The sequence below is a fragment of the Bremia lactucae genome (genome assembly GCF_004359215.1).
Source record: "Bremia lactucae strain SF5 chromosome Unknown BlacSF5_NotPlaced_9_SHOA01000002.1_551695bp, whole genome shotgun sequence".
NCBI lineage: Eukaryota > Oomycota > Peronosporomycetes > Peronosporales > Peronosporaceae > Bremia > Bremia lactucae.
Genome location: NW_027152021.1, coordinates 245300 through 258913, shown reverse-complemented (window position 1 = coordinate 258913; position 13614 = coordinate 245300). Strand labels below are relative to the sequence as shown.

The window sequence follows — 13614 nt, the reverse complement described above, 5'->3', positions numbered from 1 at the left end:
GTGACAGCTGATGCCATAACAGGCCATCGATGAAGCTAAAGCGATTTACCTCAGCTTTCTCCTGCATTTTTTCGACCCCTCAGTGGTAGATGCGGACTCATGCGTCTCGCACGCTGGTTATTGCCATCGCTCTTCGGAAAGGGATTCCTCTTGCTGGGCGTCTTCGCCCCAGCAGGGGCCCAGGCATAGCAGCGCTCATATGACTGCGCTTGCCACATTTGTGACAGACAACGTCTGCATTGCCCAACTCCATGGAAGTGACACCTGTTCTCTCGGCCGACGGCTTATACCAAGCTATCGCCGAGGCACTGTTGTAAAATTTCTCCTCAACTAAGGCAATTTGGATTCCATCGTTGACGGCACCTTTCTAATAAGAGCCTGTCACGATGAGCCATGACGTATTCCGTTCATAAACTTGGGCACTTTTATGTGCTCCCCAATCGGACCTACGGTAATTGATCCCGACAGCTAGTGCATCTCCTGCACATGCTCTTGCATAGATCGCTTCGCCTGCCACGCCCCGAAAACGCGCACCTTATGCAACACCTCGTTGTTTGGTGGCTGGCACATGGCGCGAGTCTTTGTCTTATAATCGCCCATGAAGGGAACACCTTGAATACGCTATACCCGCCGAGTAAGCCCACTCTGAGGCTTTACCGCGCGGGTGCGACATGGAGTACGGCACCATCGGGCTGTCATCTTCGATTAGCTGCGACACACCGCATTGCTTTACTGCTAACAGCCGATGGATATCGTGCGCGCTGCAGTTCCATCGAACTTGGGCGGGTCCATCCGAATAAGCCTCGGCTGAGAGCGGAGAGCATCTTAACAGTCCTGTTGAAAGCCTCGCTTCGAGCCTGCTCTCGCCTTAGCTCATCCTGAGTCTGTGTGACAGACTCCGCCGTAGCATGGCTTTGTGCCTCGGACGCGACCCTTCGCTGTCCGAGCATGAGTGCGTCAAACTGCTCCAACTGAGTAACATGTTGCTCAGGAGACTACCCAAGACCCTGGCCATGGCTTGTTCCCTAAGTCCCTGCGCCGTCTGCTCAGCCAACTCCCGATGATGTTCGGAGGTGGGGGGAAATGAGTCCAATCGATATTGAGGCTCATCCTCACGTACACGCTCAAAGATGCGGGTCGTGGGAAGGATTTCAAGTTCCACCAAGTGTAGACGGGCGCTACTTAAAGCTGCCACGTACTACGCACGCACACACCTTCGACGATTTACCGCCTTCTCTCACGTGCAGTGAGGTTTGTGGTGGGCGCCTTAGCGACCTCACCCAACTCACGAAGTACACTGATAAAAGTGTCGTCACGGGAGCGGTAATCCGGCTCCTCGTGCAAACTTATCAAGTATATTGTAAGTTTAAGACTGATTTATATTTAATCGCATTAAATATAAATTTCTGTTATTACCTAGCATAAATGCCGTCTTTGTAGATAGACTAATATGTGCTGCGAGCGTATCGTTTTTGGGTATTTCGCATAGCGGATGACGCTAGGATGTACCAATGTGCATCACATACATAAGGGTGGGTCACATATATATGAAGCACACTTAAGTGGTAGGTTTTTTTTTTATTACTTCAATTAAGTACCTAGGAATTTAAGTTGAATATAACAATTCCAACGTAAATACTTCTTTATTATTTTCTCTTACAGAAATAATATTCATGTTTTAACGGTACACCCCGTTCCATTTCGTGCTAAACTGACGGCCCCGGGTCACTCGATGTTATGTAAGAGCTAATTCCTGTCTAGGACAGCGACTCAAAGAAGTAATTCACTATTCTTTCCAATCCTGGGTGCAGGTCCTAGTGCCGTGTCATCTTTTGTGCATTTGGGCATGTAAGTTCAGTGCTTAACAATTAATTCATTGTAAATGCCCACATAACGCGATAATCTTTTATCGATAAAGTCATCCAAGAATCTTTACTCGCTCTGTTGATTACAAGCTTCCGCAGTGAATCTCGTAACGTCCAAGGAGCTTTGAGCAATGACGTTCTCGAGACGCTTTTCAATATCGACGGTATGAAGCAAAATTCGCTGCATTAGAATCGCCGAGTCGCCATCTAATCCAGGAATCAGTGCCTGTAGATTCCGTTCGCCTTGCCACAATTGAATAACTCCCGCTTTCAGTGAATACCCTTGAGCATCGAGGTCATCGAGACCTGATCCGTGTTCAAAATGAGTTTTAATAGCTTGCTGTTGCTTGTCGTCGTCGTCAAGATATGGCACGACAGCAATAAGCTGCAACGTGTCGTCTAACTCATTCAGAACCTTTTCAATCGAATGATCTTCTGGTGCTTTACGATCCACGGGATTATAAGCCGGAGCTGAAGAATGCCGTTCTTCGCGCTTGGCCTCGTGACGGTCGTTCTCATGCGTTTCATCTTCCTTTTCAAAGCCTAAATTTGGATTCTCTACTGCGTGTTTACCTACACTTTTGCCCCAGCTTCCTTTGTCCCATTGAAAGACCTCAGGGAGCCCACAGTTGCTGAAAAATTGACCCAATGCCTCCTCTACCAACGTATTACATGCACCTCCCGTCGTGCGTAGTTGCAACTCGACTTCTTTAAATTCACCCTCGATAGGTGTTTTTAAAAAAAATGGAAGTTTTAAGGTCTTGGCTGGGGGAAATTGATTGTGTTTCTCAATGGCGTCCAGGATGCCCAAGAGCTCTTTGTACGATTCCTCATTTGCGCGCTGCTGCGTTGGATACTGTCCAAAGAGATCCGGATGCGTACGCAAATAGAGCTTGCGCAACGTTTCTTTAAGAATTGGCACCTTGACTCCTTTTTGGCTCTTGTTGACGCGTAATTTCTTCCGACGGAGCGTGCGTTCGCTGACTTTTGTTCGTACAAAACTAATGCTGCTGGTTCGGGTTGATAGGAATGGAGGGTCGATAGAGCAAGGCACGCGGTGCTTATGCATTTGTTGCCAGGGAATTGCTGTGCTTAAGCGTGTAGACGCGTGCATTTGGAAGCGAGAAACGATAAGCGTCTGACGAGCTAGTGCGACGAAGCCCATTACCACCGCTTTTCAGAGCCCTGAAGGCAAGAATGAATAAAATTATTTATCACTTTTTTTGAGAGCAAAATATGCGTTTTTCGTAATGAGCACAAATTCGGGTCATGCCTGAAATTACATGTTGCCCATTTTCTTGTGCATTTTACGGCGAGGTATTCTTACAATCGTTCTTTATTTCTAACATAAGATAAGGAGAATTTATCAATGGTGCAAGTATACGTACATCATTTATACGGGACTTAGACGTCTTGATTGCCTGTGTCGAATCAAAAGTTAAGAGCAAAAGCAAAGCACGCGGGCTCGACCAAGATCTCCGCAATACCTTGATGGTGTCGAGATGACTTCTTTTTTAACGGACAATCTCAAATGACCTGATTGTCTTCTTGCAACTCATCTTTGTCATCGGGATCAACTCCACCATTCGAGAGCATCTCACGCACTTTTCTCTCAATATTAAGCGTGTGGAGCAGGATACGCTGCAGAATCTGGGCCGAATCGGTATCCAATCCCTCAACAATCTTTGTAAGGTCGCGCTCACCCTTCCAAATCTTATGCGTCCCAGCTTTAATATTATACCCACGTTCATCAATCTCATCAAGACCACTGCCACTCTCAAAGTGTTGGCGCACTTCCCCATACTCCTCTTCATCCATCAGTGGCACAGCAGCAATAATTTCAAAAACTTCATTGAGCTCTTTCAGCAAGTTTTCAATCGAAGCATCTTCAATTGTCATTTCACTGTCGTCAAATGCTAGCGTAGGTTCAATTTCGTTCTCTTCTGGCAGGACCACACGCTCGCTCACCTTTGTTCGCAAAAAGCCTACTCGAGTCGATAGGATCGGAGACTCCATCGCACAGGGCAAGCGCTGCCACTTCGTTCGCTGCAAGAATTGCTCATTAGCTACAAGAGGACAAACGCGCATACGGGAATAGAGGAATCGAGAAGTGGCGCGTGCCTGACGAGCTACCGACATGAAGGCCATGACGCAAGGCGAAGAGTGTTGTTTTTATTGGTTTTGAGTCATTTCTTGTACAGCGTGATATTAGGTACGTAGTCCATTATTGCTTCAAAACTTTTTTTATTTTCAAGCTGACAAGCAATAGTAGCCGAAGATGCTTTTTTAGCCGCTTAATACTCCATAATAGCTCAAATTTAAAATTTAAAATAGTTTCTTACATCCTTGACAACCTCAAAATGGAAACTGCAAAAAAAAAGTAGCGTAAATAATACTGTACATACAGTACATCGTCTGATACAACCGTTTGCTCTTGAGGTCACGGGAGAGCTGTAACATGAGTTATTTAAATAGTGTCGGAAAACCTAAAGTGACCTCAGGCAATTTGCATACAAGGCCAATGCAAGTCTTTAACGCTACCAGTAGCTAGAAAGCCTGTTGCATGTGACAGAAAAACACGATCTAGAATATTTTCGTGCCTTACATAATAGCACTCCTCTGAATTATGCAATGCGGAGACCTCCAACACATTCATGAGCGCACATTGCAATGAAGTTCAGTCGCAAATAATAAACTGTTTTTGGGAATATGCGTCCAATATTGCGCAAAAGTTTGTTTCGCGAGGAACATGAAAGTTTGCAGCGATTGATCGAAGAGCATTTTTTTATTTGGTGATGAGCAAGCTAAGTGACTCCTACACGGCCCCGAAGACTTCGCAAAAAAAATTGCGTCTTAATACGGCAATGTGAAGAATGCGTCTTTTTACATGACAGGACGTCGACGCTGGCATACCTCTAAATCGTTAAGTTGCTTGCTAATCACTTTTGAGTACCGCGAGTTTTTACGTGTTTGTATAGAAGTCGGATGAAAACCTATTTGCGCTTAAAATATTAGAGGAAGGCACCTTGAATTCTCTTGGTAGAACCACCTTTTGCCATCACGGCCGGTCGGCTGCTTTTGTTTTGATACGGAAAACAGCCTGCATTTTCGTGGCTTATTGCAGTTAGGACGTCGACAGCTTGATTTAAACCTCGCATTAGCTTGAACGATATTGTGCTTTCCCTTGAAATTAATTAGCTATTTCTTACATCGCAGTGTTCTAGCCATTAATTTTTAGCATCACATTCCAGAATCTTAAGTTGTAATCGCGATAACTTTTTTTCTGTTTGAAAGTAATCGTTAAAAGGTATAACAACTCCCGCCAAACAAAATAATTGAAAATTGCTGCTGCAGTGCGAGGGAGCACCAGCGCAGACTACTCGTATAATTGTATACTCTAATAATAATCTAAAAGATTTGCATATCCATTCCAACGAAAGAAGACCTTCACGATTACAGTCTGTCAGAAAAAAATTAAAATCCGCCCGTGTCTAGCATTTTAAATACTGAAAATTCGGGATCTAATTACGCACCTTGTGATAGTCAAACCCAATAAGAGCTCTGCAGACCTAATTGGCCTGGCGTCGAATGAATAAGAAGTATCTCTGACATTTATTTTGTCTAGCTTGGTCCCGACGAACAAAAAAAAAAATAGTGCGTTTGATACACGCTGAATGATAGCTTTTAGATTTTTTTAATTATCTGAAACTTACTCAATTCAGCAAAAACTTGGACAAGACAAACGTAATTTAAACACTCAATTTAATCATGCTTGGTACCAGTGGTCGTGGCAAAACGCCTCTTTAGTCTTGGGAGCACAAGGCCACCTACGATAGCAACCACTATAAGCTGCATCGTCGTGGCGCTATCAATAATGTCTCCACGCGATCGTAGCTCGCGCAGAATAAGCCCAGCTTTGCAGCTCAGGAAATTGTACGGAACGAGCCCAAATAGCGGGCCTAACGTAAATTGGCCTAGCGGAATGGCCAAGTGGGGCGACGCCATGTTAATAAACCAATTGGGGGTGAATGGAAATACGCGCAGGAATATCATATTCAGCGCCATTTCGTCGCGATGTGCGTCCAATATACTTCTTAAGCGATCGAGTTTTTGCGGAAAAAAGTGCGTGACGACGCGGTAGCCAAAACGCCGCGAAAGGAGAAACATAAAGACCGATCCCAGTGTGTTGTTAGCCAAGCACAGAGGAAATCCCAGCGTCATCCCAAACAACGCGCCGCCCAATAGATTGAAAAATACGGTGCCCGGAATCGCAAATGTTTGCAGGTATAGATAGCAGCCCATGTGTGCGAGCAAAAGTGAACCTCGTTGGCGCTCGGAGAAGCTCTGAAGGGTCTTGCCTAGCTCTTGAGCTGCCTCGAGCGTTGTAGGCAGTCGAAGCGCGAGCCACTCGGTGTCTGTGAGCGTCGAGATTACCAGCGAGTGCAACATCACGCCTAATAGCGCCGTGGTGACTATGAAAACGACGCCCACGAGCTGAAGATCACGGCGCCAGTCCGACATCGTTGCTAAACTTTGTCGACTGCTGCGGATCCTGTTCAAGAAAGTGTTCGGAAGAACGGGGGGTAGGTTATTTTTTGGAAATTTTTATTTTGTTATTTGAATGGATTTTATTGCCAGATCGTTATTAATTAAAAAAAAGAATGCCAGTTAGCAAACAGTTTAACTAAGTAAAATTTTAGGAAAACATGATCCTTTGGCTGATGTATATTTGGTAAGGCTGTAGAGATAGAGTGCGGCAACCGATTCTAGTTTACAGATGGACAAAGGTCTAAGTCCTTCATACTAGCCATAGAAGGATATGAATATTAAAAATAACGACGACAAGAAACAGTCTCTAATTTGCTCTACACTGTTTAGTAAGTATACTTCGTTACGACGTAGTGCTAGCTAAGTAAAATAAACAGGTGTTCCTTGTACCGCACACTATCTCCGTCCCAGCGCGAGATTGTCAGGACCATTCAACTCGCTGAGCCCATGACCACTCATTTCGATTTATCTTTTATACCATTCCTTTTCTATTGATTCAAATTACATATGCGCCATAATAAAAACAAGTAAAAAGGTTGGCGCAATAAGGAGAGATGATACTTAGTAATAATTAGATTTAGGATAGGCGATCCTTAGAGGATGAGCCAAAAGTATCGGCTAGTAAAGCAAAAAAAATAATTCAGTCGTAATTTACCCTCATTCCTCACAAGTGGTACCACTTGTTGGTCTTCCGCTCGCTTCTTCGCCGTCCGCTCGCTTCTTCGCCGTCCGCTCGCTTCTTCGCCGTCCGCTCGCTTCTTCGCCGTCTACTCGCTTCTTCGCCGTCTGCTCGCTTCTTCGCCGTCCGCTCGCTTCTTTGCCGTCCGTTCGCGCTTCGCTGGATTGCACTGCGTTGGATTGCCCAGCACTACTTGTAGCGTAAGGGATTCCACTCGCAGCCAGTAACGTACTGCTTGTAGCGTGGGAATTTCCGCTCGCAGTCAACTGCTCCATTCCTTTGGAAGCGCTGCGTAGCAGTTTTGATTGTGTGGCTTCAGTATCCACTGTAACTCTAAGCGTCTGCCTGACAGATATAGTCGCTTAGTCTGTGTGAGGTTGGGACCGGCTTAACACGGTGAAACAGTTAATCCATCTGGAATAAGATTGAATCTCTTACCCATTACGCTTAATGGCTAAAGAAAGTCGTTGAGATTTATGAGCAAAAAGCTAAAAGCTAATAATCAGATTCCATACTACTGTAGTAAGGCTTTCCTCTTTGAGTACGGTGAAAAGTCTGCAAAGACTGCGAACGATTTGCCTGCGTCATTACAAAAGACCCGACGCATTACAAAAGGCCCGACGCATTGCAAAGATCTTAGCAAAGCAACTCACCAAGGAGAAAGGATGCCTGCCCAAGCAAGAGTCCACCTTATCAGCTCCGTTACACGAGGTATACGCGCTTTTAGAAGAAGCCGAGCGCACCATTTTTAAGGATCTTCGGTTCAACTTAAGAGCCTAGTCTTTTTATAGTTCCGAACACATTCTTCTTCCATTATGGGCAACCCTCAAACGCCGAGCTAATGCAGCAAATGATGCACATGCTACAGCAACAACAAGAGTTAATCAAAACATTCGCTAATTCCTAAAAGATAGGTGGGCTTAAGGTGGACGGGCTAAGGATGCCGACGTAAAGCGGAAAAAGCGAAGAGTCGGTTCGCCTTTATTACGCGCAAGTACAGCAATATTTTATTGCGCACGGTAAGAAGTGGAAAGAGGACGCAAAGGCTCCTCAAGTACTTGCCGTACTAGGAAGCTCATTGCGAGGACCAGCAGCACAATGGCTCTTGCTGCATCAAAAAAGAAATTCACTCAGCCGATGAGTTTTCTCTAGCAGTGAAAAAAAAACAATTCGTCTTTGCGGATCTGCAACAACGTCTTCGAGACGATCTGCATCGGCTGAGACAAGCCAATTGCAAAGGCTTAACGGACTACATTGCGAAATCTCGACACATTATTTCGCAAGTTGAGGACATGACTCGAGTTGACATTTCATCTATTTTCAACGAGGGTTTAAAGCAAGAACTCAAGAAGAAGTTCAATATCGACGGGGAAACGCACTGTAGGATGCTATTACTGTGGCGCTCGATTTTGAACGCACACATTCGGGTGTTTATCATCACCACAACGCTACAAAACCTCGTCCTGGTCCACAAAATGTGGCCAGAGAATTAAACAAGAAGCCAGAGCCGATGGAAATCGGCAATGCTCGGCCATTTAATAGGTCTTCTTGCGTCCATAATCGACGTCGAAATAAACGAAAGTGTGCATACTGCAAAATACTGGGGCACACGATTCAGCAGTGTTACAAGCGCAGGAACCAGCAAAATAATCGCGGCAACGGATATCGTCGCGATCGTGCGAACGCCAACTATTTCGTGAATGAGTCAGTTAAAGAAGAAACCATCGCGACTGCGTCAAACGAAGCTATCACCACACTATGTGAAGCTGACTTTGCTTCCTTCACGGGAAAAGATTTGATCATCTAAAAGGGTCATCTTGACGATCGTGCTGTCAATATGATACTCGATTCTGGCGCCACATGCAATGGGGTGAAGCCGAGTTTGCTGCAATGCGTCATGTCCTGAAATGGCTTTCAAGTCACTCGTTTCGAAGGCACTAATAACACCAAAAATAAGTGAAGAAAGGAGTCGCCAATAGCCCATTTGATGATAATCGAATTTCTGACGTTCCGGTCATTGAGTGGCCAATGAGCAATTGCCATGATGTAATTCCGGGTAAGCCCTGGTGTGCTGCGCACGAGCCAATCATTAATTGACGTACTCATCAAGTTTCGTTCAAAAGTGGTGACATACCATATGATGAGGTTGTGAATCGGTCATTATTCCTCTGCTGACTTCTTAAGGAAATTGAAGACATCACAATTTGAAGAAGTCTATCGTGTCAAAATTTATCAAGAGTCGGAATTTACAAAACCTCGTGAAAACGATTGAAGGCTTTACTCGATTCCTATAAAGATGTATTCCCAGAAAAGTTACCGAATTCATTGCCTCCTCATCGGTCGGTGGAGTTTGGTATCAATATACAGCCCGGTGTGCAACCGAGTAATCGTTCGCCATTTCGACTTTCACAAGCTGAACAAAAGGCTTTACAGAAGTTCGTCGATGAGAACCTTTCATGCGGATAGATCGAGCTTTCAGACTCGCTTTGGGTATCAAACATCTTCGGCATTCCTTAAAATGACCCAACGATCGGTACGAGGTGTATCTCGTTCGGAATGGATTCGATCCGGAAACGCGAACATTTTGCTCAGTTGGGTGATTGGCTTTCGTTACGTCAACTCAACGTCAGTCGTCCCTAAAATACCTTTGCCGCGAATCGATAAATTATTCGATAAGATGTATGGTATGAGCTACTTCACAGTCATTGACTTAGCTCAAGGGTACCATCAGAGGCATATTCATCCGGATAGCAAAACGTACACTGCGTTTCGTAAATCAAATGAGACATATCAGTGGTGCGTTGCGCCGATGGGCCTTGCTGGAATGCCTCGCATTTCGTCGCGCTTGATGCGTGTTCTTTTTGAAAAGTTCTCATTCGTTGTTGTATATTTGGATGGTACATGCATCTTTTCCGTCTCAAAAAAAGGTACTTCTGAAAATTCTAAATTATCTGAACATTCATAACCCTGACACCATTGGCTATTAATTACTTTTAATGTAATACTGGGGTCAATTATTTCATGCTATCGTGTTCGACGTCTTACGCAAGTGAATACTCTTCGCTCACATTGGTAAGTGCAAGTTCGCGCGTCAAGAGGTCAGCTTTTTGGGGCACGCTGTTTCTGGTGACGGATTATTTATCGAAAACAAAGGCGGAAGCAATCGCGAAGTGGCCTTCACTTACCTCTGTAAAGGAATCGCAAAGTTTTCTTGGTCTTGCTTGTTATTATCGCCGCTTTATTCATCAGTTTGCGCAAATAGTTCTGCCGTTGAGCCATCTCGTTAGGAAAGATTTTTCATGGGTCTTGAATGCAGAACAAGAGGATTTGCTCGTAAGGCTGAAGTCTGCCTTACAAGCTGCACCTGTGCTGACTTTGCCTAACTCTTCACGCCCGTTTGTTCTCACTACGGATGCATCGGGGTCGTGCATTGGTGGCGACTTATCGCAATTTATCAATAGACATGACCATCCAGTAGCGTTTTACTCAAAGAAACTTGGAATCCGTGAGATTAGTTGGCCTGCTCGTGAGAAGGATCTATTTGCAATAAAAGAGGGGTTAGAAAAATGGGCAATAGCGCCTGCTCTTGGCTTCTTCATCATCCGTCAGTCTCGCCGAAGTTGGCTCGATACTTGACCACCTTCGCTCAATACGCGTTTACTATACACCACATTAATGGTGCTTTAAACGTTGTAGCTGATGCGCTTTCGCGCCGGCCTGATGATTCTGTCGTGGACAATATCCGCTTTCATAAGTGCGATTTTCTAGTTGCCAACAACGAGGTACACGTTTACTTTGTTCGCCCTCGGTGCCAACTCTGCCCCGGGAGGAAGCTGAGACTCTGCAAGTTGCTGCCTTAATGACAGTGTCGTATGGCGAGTTGTCAACAGAAGTTCGTAAGCTACTTCAATAAGGCTTTGCCAGAATTGCCTAAAGAAGCATGGAAAAGCTCCGAAACAAGTTTATTGATTGTGAAGCAAGAGAAATTGTTGTTTTTGCGCACATTAAACGTCTTTGCGTGCTCAACAACAACCGCTTGCGAACGAATGTAATATCGAAATATGATAATTCGGCAATAGCTGCTCTGCCGGGCAATCGCAGAACATTCTTGCGAGTTGCTCAGTGGTATTACCGGAAATCGTTGCAGAGAAACGTCAAGGAATATGTCAAAACTTGGGAAACCTGCGCACGTCGGAAACATGATAATTAACAAAAAAACAACGTATTACTTATGCCAATTCCAATACCGGATGCTTGCTGGCAAGTGGTATCAATGGACTTTATAAGAGGGCTTCCTGTTTCCAATGGATTTGCCATCCTAACTGTTGTCGATAAGTTTTCCAAACGCACGAAGTATGCAGCAGTGCACGATAAGGACGATGCATGCACCACAGCAAAAGTATTTTTTGATGCTGTCATTCGACACCATGGTATTCCCGCAGTTAATATCAGTGACCGAGATAGCAAGTTCACGTCCATGTTTTCGAAGTCATTGATGACGATCATCGGTGTTCGTCTAAGTATTACAACCGCTTATCGGGCTTAAGCCGATGGACAGACCGAGCGCCAGAACCTTGTGGTAGAAGACGCACTCAATCGCATAGCATCTTACCATGGCACTGACAGGACCGAACACTTGGGAAGCATAGAGTATGCGTCTATACTGGTTCGTGCATCTACTGGATACTCTTCCTTTGAAATAGATACGGGAAGAAGGGAACGCTCTGCATGGCAAAAGTCACTGGGCTGGACTAGTCAACCAAAGGATATTGACGTTTACGCAAAAGAGTTTATCGAAGTACGAGCAAATATCATCGATCAGGCTCGCAGAAATCTGTTGATAGCACAAGCTTCGCAAAAGCAATATTACGATCAAAAGCGCCGAATAAATCAGGTCGAATTCAAAGTTGGAGATCTACTTATACTTGATACTCGCAAAATATCGTTTAAACACGCTGCGAAAAATATGGGACACCAAGAGCCAAGATTGCGGCAAGAAAGGTGGAACCATTCGAAACTATCAAAATGTTTAATTCTAATGTGGCAAGCTTGAGTTACCACAAACTATGAATAGGATTATTCCAACCTTTAATGTTGATGTTCTATCAAGTATGAACCGACACCGGAAAGGTTTCGAAGTCGCCCGATACCGAAAGCATCACAATTCGTGGATAATGGCACAGCGGATCATTTTCAAGTTATTGAACGTCTGTTGAAGAAAGCCAACTCAATCGCTAACCATACTGGCTCGTACAATGGCATGGCGAAACTAAGGAAGAAGCAAGCTAAGAAAAAGAGAAAAATATTCGCCATGTCTCCCACTGGAAGGACCTCGTCGCCGACTTCAATCAGCGTCAACGAGAGATCAAATCGGGGAGGATGTCAGGACCAGTTAACTCGCTAAGCCCTTGGCCACTCATTTCGATTCATCTATTGAACCATTCATTTTCTTTAATTCAAATTTACATATGCGCCATAATTAAAACAAGTATAAGGTTTGCGCAATTAGGAGATATGATACTTCGTAAGAATTAGATTTAGGATAGGCGATACCTTAAGGAGTGAACCAAAAGTATCGGTTAGTAAAACTAAATTAATTCAGTCGTAATTTACCCCCATTCCACACAAGAGGTCCCGGCGCCATTCCGATAACGTTGTAAACATTGTCGACTGCTGCGGGTCCATTTTAAGAAAGTGATCGGAAGAACGTAGGGTAGTTATGTTTTGAATATTTTATATAGTTATTTAAATTGAATTTTATTGCCAGGTCGTTATTAAAATTAAGAAAGAATGCCAGTTGGTATACAATTTAACTAAGTAAAATTTTAGGGAAGTATGATCCTTTGGCTGATGTATATTTGGTAAGGCTGTAAAGATCGAGTGCGGCAACCGATTCTAGTTTACATTTGGATAAAGGTCTACGTGGCTCGGAGCCTACCGCCATAATAGCCATAGAAGGATATCAATATTAAAAATAATGACGACAAGAAACAGTTTCTTATTGCTCTACATTGTTTAGTAAGTATACTTAGTTACGACGTAGAGCTAGCTAAGTAAAATAAACAGGTGTTCCTTGTGCTGCACACTATCTCCGTTCCAGCGCGAGATTCATTTGCGACGTTTGAGGTAATTCCCCCCGATTAAAATACACTTATTATGAGTACTGCGTAAGATGCATGGTAAGTTGTTCCTGAGCGAATCCGTCACATGTTTACGCAGGGCATCCCAGTGAAAAGCGCTCAGTTAGAGGCATGTCGATGAGAATGCTCTTGATTAAAGCCTACACTAAGATCAACGTGCCGGCTCAGGCTGATTTACTGATGCCTGAATTGAATCCTATCATCGGTTTAATTAAATTCGTCGGATAGGAAGATCAATGAAAATCTTCGCATCTGGTTCGCGAGGCGAAAATGACCAAATCGACCACCCTTACAATGAAGCTTCAATTTTAGCCCACGCAATCTTCATTTTAGAGGTCGAGCAAAATCTCGAGCATACACTCGCTGCAGCATATTTTTATAG

At 44.3% G+C, this 13614-nt stretch overlaps 3 protein-coding genes across 3 annotated transcripts; all 3 read right to left on the bottom strand.

Annotated features, from left to right (window-relative positions):
* Positions 1-1932: 1932 nt before the first annotated feature.
* Positions 1933-3030, bottom strand: CCR75_005775 (uncharacterized protein; the record flags this gene model as incomplete). Its single annotated transcript, XM_067963850.1, has 1 exon — positions 1933-3030. One exon carries the CDS (start codon positions 3028-3030, stop codon positions 1933-1935), a length of 1098 nt encoding a protein of 365 aa, XP_067815971.1.
* A 362-nt stretch (positions 3031-3392) lies between these two features.
* Positions 3393-4013, bottom strand: CCR75_004562 (uncharacterized protein; the record flags this gene model as incomplete). The annotated part of the gene is made up of 1 exon (XM_067962648.1): positions 3393-4013. One exon carries the CDS (start codon positions 4011-4013, stop codon positions 3393-3395), a length of 621 nt encoding a protein of 206 aa, XP_067822016.1.
* Positions 4014-5627: 1614 nt separating this feature from the next.
* CCR75_004561 (uncharacterized protein) lies at positions 5628-6386 on the bottom strand (the record flags this gene model as incomplete). Its single annotated transcript, XM_067962647.1, has 1 exon — positions 5628-6386. The coding sequence occupies one exon, from the start codon at positions 6384-6386 to the stop codon at positions 5628-5630; it is 759 nt and encodes a 252-aa protein (XP_067822015.1).
* Between the last annotated feature and the right edge of the window lie 7228 nt (positions 6387-13614).